The sequence below is a fragment of the Ovis aries genome, chromosome 4 (assembly GCF_016772045.2).
Source record: "Ovis aries strain OAR_USU_Benz2616 breed Rambouillet chromosome 4, ARS-UI_Ramb_v3.0, whole genome shotgun sequence".
Classification (NCBI taxonomy): domain Eukaryota; kingdom Metazoa; phylum Chordata; class Mammalia; order Artiodactyla; family Bovidae; genus Ovis; species Ovis aries.
This window is the reverse complement of record NC_056057.1, coordinates 9,097,239-9,111,145: the sequence shown is the minus strand read 5'-3', so window position 1 is coordinate 9,111,145 and position 13,907 is coordinate 9,097,239. Positions and strand designations below refer to the sequence as shown.

Below are 13,907 nucleotides of genomic sequence, written 5' to 3'. Positions count from 1 at the left end.
ATACTTAGCTTGGCTGATACACCATTTTCAACGTTTATGGAGTCGTATATTTCTTAAAGAAGTTCCGATTTACCCATCTCTTGCTAGTCTCATCAACCAGTGAGGCAGCTAAGTGTACCAAGGGCAATCTCAGTAACACGAAAGTTAGTCATCGCAATTGGCTATTTAAAAGTCATCCAATGACCATGTTAATGTATTGAGCTCTAATATAGTGAGTCCTCTGGTGTGTCCTGGATTTTATAGGGCTGTTTGATCCCACACTCCTGCTTCCAGAGTAATATCAGATCAGATCAGTCAGTCGTGTCTGACTCTTCGTGACCCCATGAATCACAGCTCGCCAGGCCTCCCTGTCCATCACCGTCTCCCGGAGTTCACTCAGACTCACGTCCATCGAGTCCGTGATGCCGTCCAGCCATCTCATCCTCGGTCGTCCCCTTCTCCTCCTGCCCTCAATCCCTCCCAGCATCAGAGTCTTTTCCAATGAGTCAACTCTTCGCATGAGGTGGCCAAAGTACTGGAGCTTCAGCTTTAGCATCATTCCTTCCAACGAAATCCCAGGGCTGATCTCCTTCAGAATGGACTGGTTGGATCTCCTTGCAGAGTAGTATACATTTTGGAATTTTATGTCAGATTTTCAGTTTTCCCAGTTGTTCTCTCAGTCAGCCTAGCAGTGTGCACTTCCATTTGATTCTTTAGGTATCTCACACATGCCCTTAACACTTAATTTACATCCGCTATACTGCTTTGTGAACTCAGAAATCAATAAAAATATCTGAGGTACGCAAACAAGCAAACAAAAAGTCATCCAAACACCAGTTGTGGGCAACCAATTACTTTGCCAACTTTGGTGCAAATAAGGGAAGTTTTATTTGTTTTTAAAATATTTACTAGTGAAGTACACATACAACGTCTCATTTTATATGCTATGATTCAGCTAACCCATTATATAACAAGTGATCAAATATATTCCTTGAAAACATACATGGATTCTCTCTCTCACACAAACACACCGGGATAAACAATATGGACATAATAACCATAACCACGCCAAACTTTTGATAGGATAAGAGAACTGGTTTCCACCAGCATTTGAAAACCATCACTAAAGACAGCACTTCGGCAGCCACTCCCCAAGGTCATAATGATCTCATCGGAGAGAACTGTACTTTTGGAGATAATTTGTTACAAAGCGATGGAACAGAACTTTGCAGCCAGCTTTCCTTTGGTGTGAAACAAGCAGTCAAATGCGCCGTCTCCTCTGACGACCAGCATTCAGTAATTACTGCTCCAGTGCTATGAGTAAGATGCCCACAAGTCACAATTAAATCCCCGTTTTATACACACTGTCCTAGCAGAATTATTATTAACTCCGAAAGATATCCTGCTATGGACAATATACTCTATGGTCACCCTACTTTTAAAGAATTTCAATAATAGAAGGGGCTCCGAAACCATGGTTGCCACCAGGAGTCCAGCTTTCACCTCCCTGCCAGCCCCCAACACCCATCTGACCGTCTCTGTTCTTCTGTTTGGGTGGCACTGCCCTGCCCATGGCAACACCAACAAGTCATTTGGATCATGTATTATCTAAGCAGCTCTCAAGAGCTCTTAAAGAGATGTTACTTTGGACAGTGACTAATCTGAATCCTCCTTGGTCTTATGATCTGATTAATTGGAAAATGTGTAAATAATGTGAACAGTTAGGTGACTTTATGTAGCCCATGAAAAATTCTCATTTTTACCAGACTTCCTTTTCAAACAGACACATTCCTTTTAGCAGAAGTGGTAAATGAGTATTGGTTAGGAGCTGGGAAAATACTTGCCAGTATAGATATTGGTCCCACGAAAATGTATTTAATCCAAGGAGTCAAGTCTTCAGTTTATTTCAAAAAAGCTCCACCCTGAATAAAATTAAGAGGCAAGCCATCCACTTGGTTTGAAGCATGCAAAGGACCCAACATGACTCAGAGCATAATCTAAATTCTCAAAGAGGTGTTTTACTGACTTGTGTTTTGGAATCACATTTCTAGTCAAATGAAAAAAACAATTGCTTATACATCATCTTAGGAGACTGTGTAATATGTTTTAGGGAGAAAAAGTTTTGGAGTAGGTTAGCTGAGTTTGAATGCTGACTCTGTTTACTAAATATATGACCTTTATTATTCTATTTGGTCTCTCCAGGTTTTGCTTTCTTCGACTTTATCATGGAATGGTAGGTAAGTAATTAAACTATTTAAGAGGAATAGAAGATCTTATTTACAAAGCAGAAGCAGAAACACAGATAGAACAAACATAAAGATACCAATGGGGAAGAAGCGGGTGGGATGAATTGGGAGATTGGGATTGCCATATACACACTACTGATACCATGTGTAAAGCAGATGACCAATGAACCTACTGTTCAGCACAGGGAACTCTACTCAAGGCTCTGTGGGGACCTAAATGGGAAGGAAATCCCCAAAAGAGAGGATGTACGTATACATGTAGCTGATTCACTTTGCCATACAGTAGAAACCAAGACGACATTATCAAGCAACCATACTTTTCCAAAACAGAGTATTAGGACAAAAGAAACTGCAGATTTTTTTTTAATGTATAAAGGAGCTTAGAATACAATTTGGGTCCAAGAAAAGTATCTCTTATTATTACCATTGTTATTACTAATGCTAAGACTTAATTTTTATGATTACTACTAGCCAATTACTCAAGATATTATCTCACGTGGAACACATTTCTTTTCTGGGTGGGCACTACAGCAGGATTCATTTATGATTCTTTCTCTTAAAACAGTGGTAAACAAACCTGAGTCCTTAGGAAACTTTATTACATAAATTTCCTTTGTTCAGGAGAGATTCTTAAGGATGAGGGCAGAACTCTATATTGCCAATATGTATGGTAATTAGGCTTCTTTAATAAAATGCAATGCTAAATGGCCTTATAATACTCAATAAATAGGCAATTTCTTTTCTGATATATGCAAAATCAATTTTGATGCAGACATTTTTCTATATATCAAGATCAGTACGGAAATTTTTTTTCTAACCACCCAGCTGTTACAATGTTAAATAAATTGATTTTAATCCTAAATCAGAGATGTAATAGAGAAAGGGTGATTTAATATGCAATCTCATTACATTTGACAGGCTTATTTATAAACGACTTGCCCCACATTTTGACAAGCATAGTTAATATGTTAATTAGCTTTGAAAAAGATGATGAAAAGGGGAGACTGACATGCTACTGGGGAGCATAGAATCAACACAAGGTGGTGCCACTATAAACTGTGGCCCCTCCCGAAAGCAACATGATCTTGATGAGATATTTATTAACTACAAATAATTTTGTCACCCTATGTTAAAATTTAATCCCTTAAAACAATCCCAAGAAGCCTACTGCTTTAGAAAACAAACACCACTCTAAATATATTTATGAGCTTCTATGAAGCAATATAAAGCTTGTTTACAGCAAGGACCTCGATAGCTAGAGCGGAACTCCTTGACTAGGGAGGGACTGCACAGATAAGCTCGTTGGAATATCGGCACTTCTCTTAATGTGGTTTTCAGTACTTGGTAAGCCTTTTTGGTTTAGAAGCTTAAAGATGATTTCCTATGCCTGGACTTAAAGAGTTACAAAATCCAAGAATTAAGGGAAGTTATACACCAGACAAAGTCCAGTTTGATTCCTTTGCTTAAGTCCTCCTCCATGGAGGCAGTCAAGGTACCAAAAACTACCTTTCCTGATGAGTTCTCAAGCTGCCCAGTGTATCTATACGTCACCAACAAGCTGGAGACCTAGAGCAGTGAATCACAGCAGGAGAGCTCTGATTTCCATCACTCGCTGCCAATGTTAATGCATAAGTGTCTTCATTAATATTTTTATTGCCCGAAGCTATTTAAACAGAACACTGGAAACTGTGACACTGGGTAGGGATCGTTAGTTTTTAGTTACTACCCTGCTGCCCCAGGATGGTAAATGAACTGTAAAAACAGCCTGAAACCACTGCCACCTGCCTCCCCGCTATTGTCTATGGGTTAATATTTGTACTGCTCTCTGGGGCAGCTGAGCCAAGACTCAACTATAGTCCCATTTCTAGATCTTTCAGTATCCAGCATCAAGGTCACCAATGATGCAAAAATCAGTGCCCTGTGAACTTTTCTCTGACTGGAAAAATATATACATTTTACCTGGAAAATAACAAAACGGCTGTTAGAAAACGGCTTGGAATGAAATCAGATTCAGAGTGACAGGCATAGCATAGACATAACTCGGAAATGAACAGCCAATAATGCGGGAAAGTGCTCCAACATAACACATTTATTTTTTGTTTTTATGGCAATAAATAATCTTGGCAGGCAGACAAAAGGGGATTTGGGGTCTACTATTTCATATCAGTTTTTCCCCTTTCCACTTAAATTACAATCTTCTTCTTGGGCTTCATTATGTCTCTGTTAAAGCAAATGGGCAGAAAGCAACCAAACCTTCTTCCTTAAAAGGATACCAACAGGCACACACATGTGAAAGAAAGAAAGGCTGGGGCTGGGGGCAGTGGAAAGACAGACTGGACATCAAACACTACACGTCAGAAACAGACATATTAGCAAGTCAGAATCCAGGTAGTTCTTTGCTCTTTACACAGAGCACTTTCAAAGCTTTGGGGAAAATTAGCCACTAGCGTATAAAAAAAATAGCTTCTCCCCAGTCTAAGGGTAGAGCTTGAAGTGCCCTGCCAAGCAACTAAGACAAGACTGGCTCCAAGTTACAAATGTTTCCAAACCATGCTCTGTTAGCAGAGTCCTTGATTGACCTCACTGGAAGACAATCTAGAATTCCTATTCTCAAAAAATGGAGAAAAACACTGCCTAACTCAAGAATATTAAGTAATGATTATTTGCACAGCCAACTTGCAACTATAAGGGCAGGAAGGAGGAAGGGAATGAGACAGTAACTGATATTCAGATGGATGCATTCATTGACCTTTATTTCCCTTTTCCTCCATTACAGCTAATGACCAAAATAGCCGTTTTGTTCACGCCCCTGCTTAGCTCTGGGGGAAAAAAAAAAAAATCTAACTGTGTAAACAATTGTCAAAAAAAAAAAAAAAAAAAAAGCCAGGAAGTTTGATGTAAAAAATGGATTAGCTCAGCTCCTTAATGATAGATGGTCATCTTTATTCTCAGTGTTTTGGAACATGCATTTACAATGGCATTAGATTTATTATAAGGCATTACAAAATCTATGGCAATAGATATTAGGCTGTTTGATGGCCCAGATTCTTTTATAGCTCTAGTGAAAGCTGGAGATCTACACCTCATAAAAATAAATATACCCATGTGTACACGAAATGTTGCATAGATTTTCAGTGGCTTCACAGATCCGCAAATCCCATGTCTAAGGGAGTTGCTGGACTCTAAATTAAGTAAATCTATACCGTGCCTTACATCAAGAAACGTCATTGTTTTCTCCCCATAAAGTGTTTGGATCAGAAACATCAGGGAAGACAGCCAGGCCACATCACAGCCTAATTAACTAAAAGCCAAGATTACTGAGGGTAGAGCAGTGAAGTAACTACATGGCAAGAAGATAAACGGCACACGCTGCAGCTTTATTGAGGTCATAAACATTATGCGAACATGTAGCTGAATTCTGTATGTGGTGCATCATCGTTCATGGAAGATGATTCCTGCTATTAAAAAACTATGCGCTATATGGACTGTTTTACTTTAAATACAACTGTGAGTCTAGAAAGGGAATTTTTCTATTAATAAATGACATTTTTAACATTCACTATTAAGCCTTCCCTGGTAGCTAAAAAGAAGATTATTCCCTTATTTGAACTGGATCCTATTAGACTGGAAACTCATTAAAGTTTATCATTAATAATAATCATACATTAAATCTCATAGGTCTTGGGGCCTCCTATAACAGATTTTTAAGTTATGCTAAACCATTGTGCAGAACTGTGACTCTACTGGAATTGAACTTACTCTGACATTTTAAAAAAAGTGATTGTTTTATTTCATCTTGAATAATTGGCACCAACAGTTTTCAGGTACCAAATTTGTACCAAATTTAGCACCTCACAGTTATAGCAAAATGTTCAGACCATTTATCTGAATTCTGCTGTGAATTTAAACATGCTTCTACTACTTCCAACTCATACTGCTGTTTGGAGATATATACTCCCTTGTTATAAAACAAAGCCACAAATTAAGACCGTTAGGGAGAAAATCACTGAACTGACAGCTAGAAAAATGTCTGTGCCCTTGTCCATCAAGAACTATTACCAGACACCATCTGTAAGAGAGCCCCTGATTAGGGAACATTCCCAATTATGTTTTCAAAAACTCCAGTGGTATTGCCACACACCAGCAAACACTCCAGTACCATTAATCTTCATTCAGACTGTTAGGATGTTCGTCTAGGCTTGACCCAGACCAAACGCTATGGATAAATTAGCTAGAGTAAAGCTCCATTTCTCACCACATGTCAAGGCAGGTGGAATATTCTGTCGAGCCCAGGAGGACATCTGGAGGTCTGTACCACAAGGTAACCACTTCATTGGAGTATGTGTGGCTAGGGACGGATTTTGCTCTTGCGAGACCTGTGGGTTACAGGGAACATAAAGAAGTTTAACAGACATTAATGATCAAAGTAATTTAAATCTGGATGTTCACAGTTTTAAAAGGTCAAATGTGATATTATAATACAGAATCATGAATGCAATGTCAAAGTTACGCAAAAGGTTGGGGAAAGCATATTTTGGTCTAGCTGTTTCAAATACATGCTAATAACCAATAAATCCTTTATATTTCCTAATAAAGCACTAAGAACCTAAAAAATAAATCCCAAAAGAGTAAACAAATGATTCATAAACTATCAGATTTTATACAGAGGCTTAGAAATCTCCTGGCTTTCCAAAGATTGTTTCATGGTACTTTGGTTCTGACAGTTAAAAATAAGTATTACAAGAAAAAGTTCCAAGACTGAATAACTTTGAGGAAAGATGGTTTAAAAAGTAAAACAGGTCTGTATACTGTGAGACTTCTCAGCGCCCTTAGTTTTTTCTAACATGTATTATGAATCTGAAAGAAGAGAATATGACTCTTTTCTCAAAGGTTTTTTCCAAAATTTCTTTTGGTGTCAGTGTTCCATCAAACACTAAGAAATGCTCATTCAGGAGCGTCATTTGAAACACACAAATAAATAATTATAAAGGAGTAGTTAATAAATCTGGTACATGGAGATGAGACACCATGAAATAAAATTAAAGTTCTCTAAGAATGTTTAAAAATTGGGAAAGTGGTCAAAATAATATATGAAGTGATATGTGCAGTTTGACCTCATAATCATAAATACTGAGGCACTGGAAAAAGACTGTTGAAAAATATATTTCAACATCTTCAATGGTTAGTTCTGAATATAGAAATATTTAGTTTTTTTTAATTTAATATATTTTCTGAGTTTTTCCCAAGTTTTATACAATGAATGCATAATTCCTTTAAAAAACACAAATTACAGATATTATTTTTAGAAAAAAAAGCCGTATGATAGTTTTCTATCTGGGTATGTTCATTAGTGAGGAGAGTAAAGTTTTATCTATCACTGTGATGCTCTAAGTAAACAAACATGTTTACAGTGAACCTACCATAATATATTCATTTTAATGTTTTGATTATTTAAGCTTTTATGTAATACTCAGGAACCTTACATTTTTGTTTATTAAACACTTTTTAATGGCATTTCTTTTACTGTATTATATGCAAATATTAAAATTAACAGGGTAGCTGGTAAGATGAAGAATTTCTAATTAGTTCAGTTTGGTTACAAAAATTCAATTTTCCCTACCAGACAGTTTTTATAACAACACAATGGCATATTATAAATTGACTACTGTTACAAGTCTTCCATATTAAAGTGTACAGATTTGACGCATTCAAACATACATACACGTATATGGTCTCTAACTTTTCTGCACATGAATGGAATGACTATCTCTGAAAATAGATTTCCATAATAACCTCTTCTCCTTTTTTCTGCAAGGTTTTATCCTACCTCAAAGCGAGCAAAACTGAACAACAGAGAAAACAATCAGGGCATGAAAGTGTTTCCAGAGTAATGCCATCAAAGGGTTTCCTTCCTCAAATGAGCATGTTTCTATACAGACCAAGGAGCTGAGCGCAAGTCCCAAAATCGATTCTGACTTGCGCCTTATGCTATTGTCAAGGCGAATGGGATGCCAAAAACATTCGGGCTGGTTTTCTTGGTTTTGCCAAGGCCCTGTTGACAGAAAGCAAGGCCAGAGGGATAGGAGAATTTAAAAATCTGAGATTTTCTTTGACAGCTCAGAAGACCACACTGGTTATAGAAAATTGTGATATTCCCAGTTTTAAAGAGAGAACCAGACCTCAAAATAACCTAGTAGAAATCTAAATAATGATGTATGACTCCGAGTCAATTATGCTCACTCTGAATATAAGTTTGTAAAATTTATTAAATAGTTCTAAAAAACTAGAAACAGAAAAAGCTCTTTGTCTACATTATTTTTCTCCATCTCAATTTTAGGTCAACTGTATGAGTACTTAGTTGCTCAGTTGTGTCCGACTCTTTATGACCCCATAGACTGTAGCCCGCCAGGCTCCTCTGTCCATGGGATTCTCCAGATAAGAATACTGGAGTGGACTGCCATGCCCTCCTCCAGGGGATCTTCCCAACCCAAGGATCAAATCCTGTCTCCTGCATTGGCAGGCAGATTCTTTATCTTCTGAGCCACCAGCGAAGCCCCAAGTTTAGGTCAAGGACTACCCAAACTCCATTCACACGGGTCATATAACTTCCCAAATCATCAGGGAAAGTGAACTTTCGATATTCTAACTCTTCAAAGCGTTAAGACAGTTTCTTAAAATGGTTTGCCTGTAAATGTGTTACATTGAATAATGTTTTGATATTTTTAAGATACACTCTCTTGCATCACTTGAGAAAAACTCACATCTCACTATATCATAGAGTCAATTAAAACATATTCTTGGGGCAAATGTCTTGTATATTGTTAAACAAATTTTTTCATCCTAAAAATATTTCTGTTCAGTTAAAGAGATAGATCCCCAAACTTTTCAAAGAGGGAGCAAATTATTAAATCAATGATTCAAAAGAAAAAAAAAAAAAAAGCACACCTTGAAGCAGAAATACACAACCACATTTTTAAATAAATATTTTTAGTAAAGATACTCCTGTGTATTTATATAGTTCATGCATCAAAACACGCTTACTCATGCAAAATTTATTAAACTGTATCCTCCAGCTGAAGGGAATCTGTAGGATAGGATTAATTAGCACAGCATGTGTGAAAGCTTTCTTTCTCTGGTCCTTGTCAGTTGCTATGGTTACCCTACAGGAAGAGAGCTACATTACCTTCTAAAAAGGATGAAGTTCAGGGGTTATTACCAAAACTTCTTATATTAATGTTTAGTCTGAATTAAAAGTCAAAAAACCAAAGTGAAATGCTAACTAGATGAGTATAGGTTATTTATACGCTGCTGCTTTGGCTGAGCATGTGTATATGAAAGGGTGCATGTTCCTGTGGGCACCTAAATTGGCTTGCATAACCATTTAAGGGTATCCAACGTAAAGATGTTACCACTTTTAACTAAGGAAAGATCCCTAAAGAGCGGAGTTAAAAATCCTGATAACCAAGCGCTGTTGCCAATTATTCAAATTTGGGCAACCTTAATAGGAGTTAGCATCGCAGAATCTTAGATTTCCAAAAGAGTTCAGAAGCTTTACAGGTAAGTCCTTTCCCAAGGAAAGAATTCCTCTTCATATCTCTGTAACACGGTCTAACTTGCTGCCATTCTGAGTCTGGTTCTACCCTCTGGCAGGGACACAAAGTAAGTCATGTGATAGTTGCCTTAAGCGAACTAACCCTTTGGCATCAACCAGTGGAGATTCTTCAGACCTTATCTTAAAAGTCCTCAGCTGCAATGGATACAGTTGACCACTCCCATTCTTTTATTTTACTTTGTTATCTCACTTTATTATCATATGTAACATAAGATGAAATGTATAATAATATGCAAATACAATTATGTGATATGGAATATAATGCAATAACAGTCTAGAAGATGTCTCAGTGGGTAAAGAATCTGCCTGCAATGCAGAAGACACAGGAGATGCTGGTTCGATCCCTGGGTCGGGAAGATTCCCTGGAGGAGGAAATGGCAACCCACTCCAGTACTCTTGCCTGGAGAATCCGATGGACAGAGGAGTCTGGTGGGCTACGGTTTATGGAGATGCAGAGAGTCAGACACGACTGAGCGACTAAGCATGCAAGCATGAAATATAATACAATATACATCTGCCACATGGCAGGTTTTTTTTTTTTAATTTTTTATTTTGTATTGGGGTACAGCTGATTGGATTTCCCAGGTGGTGCTAGTGGTAAGAACCCACCTGCCAATGCAGGAGATATAAGAGATGTGGGTTCAATCCTTGGGTAGGGAAGATCCCCTGGAGGAGGGCACTGCAACCCACTCCAGTTTTCTTGCCTGGAGAATCCCTTCAACGGAGGAGCCTGGCAGGCTACGTCCACAGGGTGGCAAAGAGTTGGACATGACTGAAGGGATGAAGGAACGCATGCATGCATACAGCTGATTAACAATGTTGCAATAGTTTCAGGCGCAGCAAAGGGACTCAGCCATATATATATACATGTATCGATTCTCCCCCAAACTTCCCTCCTAATCTTTTAAATTTATTCCCTTGACTTCTCAGTTATGGAAGAGACAACAGCAGTGATTTGGCCGGCTTCTGGAACTTCCTCTATCTGCTCCACAACTGATGGACTTGTCTACAGCTACATATTTAAACCAATGCTTTCTAAATGCATACACTCTGTGGATAACTGTGGCTCATGCCAAGTTTTAACTGGCATCCTTAGGAGATTTCTCCAGCTCATACTTCTGTGCGGGCTTCAGATATGGGTTTACCCAATTCCTCACCAGTATCACTCAGTAGTGTCCAACTCTGCAATCCCATGGACTACAGCCTGCCAGGCTCCTCTGTCCATGGAATTCTTCAGGCAAGAACACTGCAGTCAGTTGCCATTTCTTTCTCCAAGTACAGGAATGGGGATGTACTACAGGCTCTAAACTGGACACCAACCACAAGTCTCTACAGCAAACTGTATTATTAATACAGGGAAGGTGCTATGAGTCCAGCGTCAAATGGCAATTTACTAGTAAACAGTTTTAAGAACCCCAAATAGTAAACATCCTTTTATTAATAGCTGCACACTCATGTCCAATAGATTTCTATTCCATGCACATCTAATTATTCTTTCAAATCCTGATGCATCCTTTTTACAGGTGGTGACCCTGCTTAGAAACTTGAGTCCTCCCTCTGACTCCATGGAGAAAGTGGCTAAATTAAGAACTGGGCTTCAAGAATGCTCACTTCCATGTTTTTGCTTTGATTAAGGAATTGCGAAAGAACTGGCAACACTGACTTGCTTCTTTCAAAGTAAGTGGAATAATGGCAAGAGCTAGATGGCCTTGTGAAAGCCAACTGAGACACAGCATAAAGGAACGCCTTTCAGCACTTCAGTCTTTCCGGAGGACGTGCCACTGTTCAGCGCTTCTCAGTGGTTTTGCTCTCATATTAGATCAATTCCCACCGGTCTCTCTCACCGTACCTCATTCCCCAAACTGAATGATCAGAAAAAGAATGTTCTGCTCTTAATCACAACGTGACATTTCTAAGACAGGGGCTCATTTCTTCAATACTTGATTCGAAACAGACATGACATACTTGGGTAACATTTTGCCATTAGGCTGTCAGGCTGCAAAGGAAAAGACTTTCTCTATTCTGTCAGCTAATCCATGGAGTAAGGGCAGAAGATTTTTATATTTCTTTCCCATTGCACAGTCCTGGGACCTGGCCAGGAATTCTTTCTAATTTTTGGTTGCTGCTGCGTGTGGAGTTTCCCCAGCTGCAGTGTGCGGGTTTCTCATTGCCGTAGCTTCTCCTGTTGCAGATTAAGGATTCTAGGCGTGCAGGCTTCAGTACCGTGGCGCACAGGTTTAGTGGTTCTGTGGCATGTGGGATCTCCCCAGACCTGGGATTGAACTCATGTCCCCTGCATTGCCAGGCAGATTCTTAACCATTGGGCCACCACGGAAGTCCAGGAATTTCCTTTTAAATAGATATTTTTAATGGCATTCTCTCCCTCTCAGGGATTTACATTAAGTATCTGATGATGAGTTAAATTAATTTGTAAAGCTCATCATTGCCACTCTTAGAGTGTATCAATAAACAACTATCAAACAAAAGAGAAAAGTACTTTCTTAAAGGGATGTTCAGAGTTTTGGCTTTGACCTTTGGTCTCTGCACTTGATTGGTTTTCCAGGAGGATCTGGTTTACCCTCATGTCTTCAGTTACTACCTATCTGCTGAAGATCCCAAATACACATCTCTACTATCAATCTTCCCCTAAAAGTTAAGATTTCTATATAAAAATAACAGTTTATATCCTCCGTATGTATGTTTATTTTTATTTTTCCCAATTCCCCAACCAATACTACCACTTCCAGTGTTCTGTAACTTACCACTAAAGGTCACTATCCGTCCATTCACCAAAACCGGCAATCTTGTTTCATGATAGGCTCCGTTCACTTACAAAATCACAAAACTCAATGGAAGATCTCCCTCGGGGCACAGCGGACAAGGGGACACACGTTCGATTCCTGGTCCAGGAAGATCCCACATGCCGCGGAGCAACGAAGCCTGCGTGCCACAAGTCCTGAGGCTGCGTGCTGGAGCTCCCAAGACGCAACCACCAAGCCCTCAAGCTGAAACTACTGGGGCTGCGTGCCACAAGTCCTCAGCCTGCGTGCTGGAGCTCCCAAGATGCAACCACCAAGCCTGCAAGCTGAAACTACTGAGGCTGCGTGCCACAAGTCCTGAGGCCCACGCACCCTAGAGCCTGTACTCCACAGAGAAGCCACCACAATAAGTCCGTGCACAGCAACCCCGCCTGCCAAAGTTAGAAAAAGCTTGTGCAAAGCAACAACGACCTAGAACAGTCAGAAACAAATAAATACATAAAAGCTTCTAAAAAATTCAATGGATTTTTACATCATAGTTTCTCTCTTTTCTTCCTTCTCCTCAGATTATCATCATCAATTACAGGAATGTAATAGCAGCCTCAGGTTCATCCATGGCAAACCGTTACCAATTTTGAAATATATTCTGGACAATAAATGATCTACATGCATTGAGATTAATTTTATTGAAAATTAAAATTTACCTGGGATAAACTTCAATGTAAATAATAAAGGACTTACATGCCCAACCTTCCCCTATGAGCACCCTCCAATTCCCTAGCCTCATACTTGCCATAACAAGAGGCAGGAAACGTGAGCATTTGGGGGACAGGCTTATTATTTTAATACCTTTAATATCACATGTTGTTTCTTATGGTAGAAAAAAGTTTTGAGATAACAATTATAATCTCCTCTTCTTTCCTTTAAATGAAACATCTTTGCTTTTGTTTCTGTCCAGACTTCTACTTTAACAGAAGGTACTCTTCACAGGATACCGAAATCCCTTTAAAATGTTATGACTGGCATTTGTCAGAGGCTTTCAACTAAGTACGTAATCTCTGAAAACAAACTCTGATTAAAATGAAATTAAGCCCACAAGACATTAGCACATTTTAAGGCAATATTTTATTTTGCTATTATTTAATTATCTTTGAATTCTTTAAGTTAATAAATTATGCCTAGCTTCTGTCTATCCACAAGGGCACATTTTTTTAATCTTTCCTTTGAAATAACAGGAAGGATCATAATATTTTTAAAAGGACATTCTAAATAAGAAAGGAACATTTCAAATACTTAAATGTTATATATATG

At 38.6% G+C, this 13,907-nt stretch overlaps 1 protein-coding gene across 4 annotated transcripts in view; it reads right to left on the bottom strand.

Moving 5' to 3' along the window:
• Window positions 1-13,907, bottom strand: part of CDK14 (cyclin dependent kinase 14) — a 677,451-nt gene that overhangs the window by 283,216 nt on the left and 380,328 nt on the right. For all 4 annotated transcript variants that reach the window (XM_015095181.4, XM_042248369.2, XM_027968434.3 and 1 more), the window contains one exon: window positions 6,481-6,601. In XM_015095181.4, coding sequence (XP_014950667.1) covers window positions 6,481-6,601 — 121 coding nt within the window. The remainder of the gene's footprint in view (window positions 1-6,480; window positions 6,602-13,907) is intronic.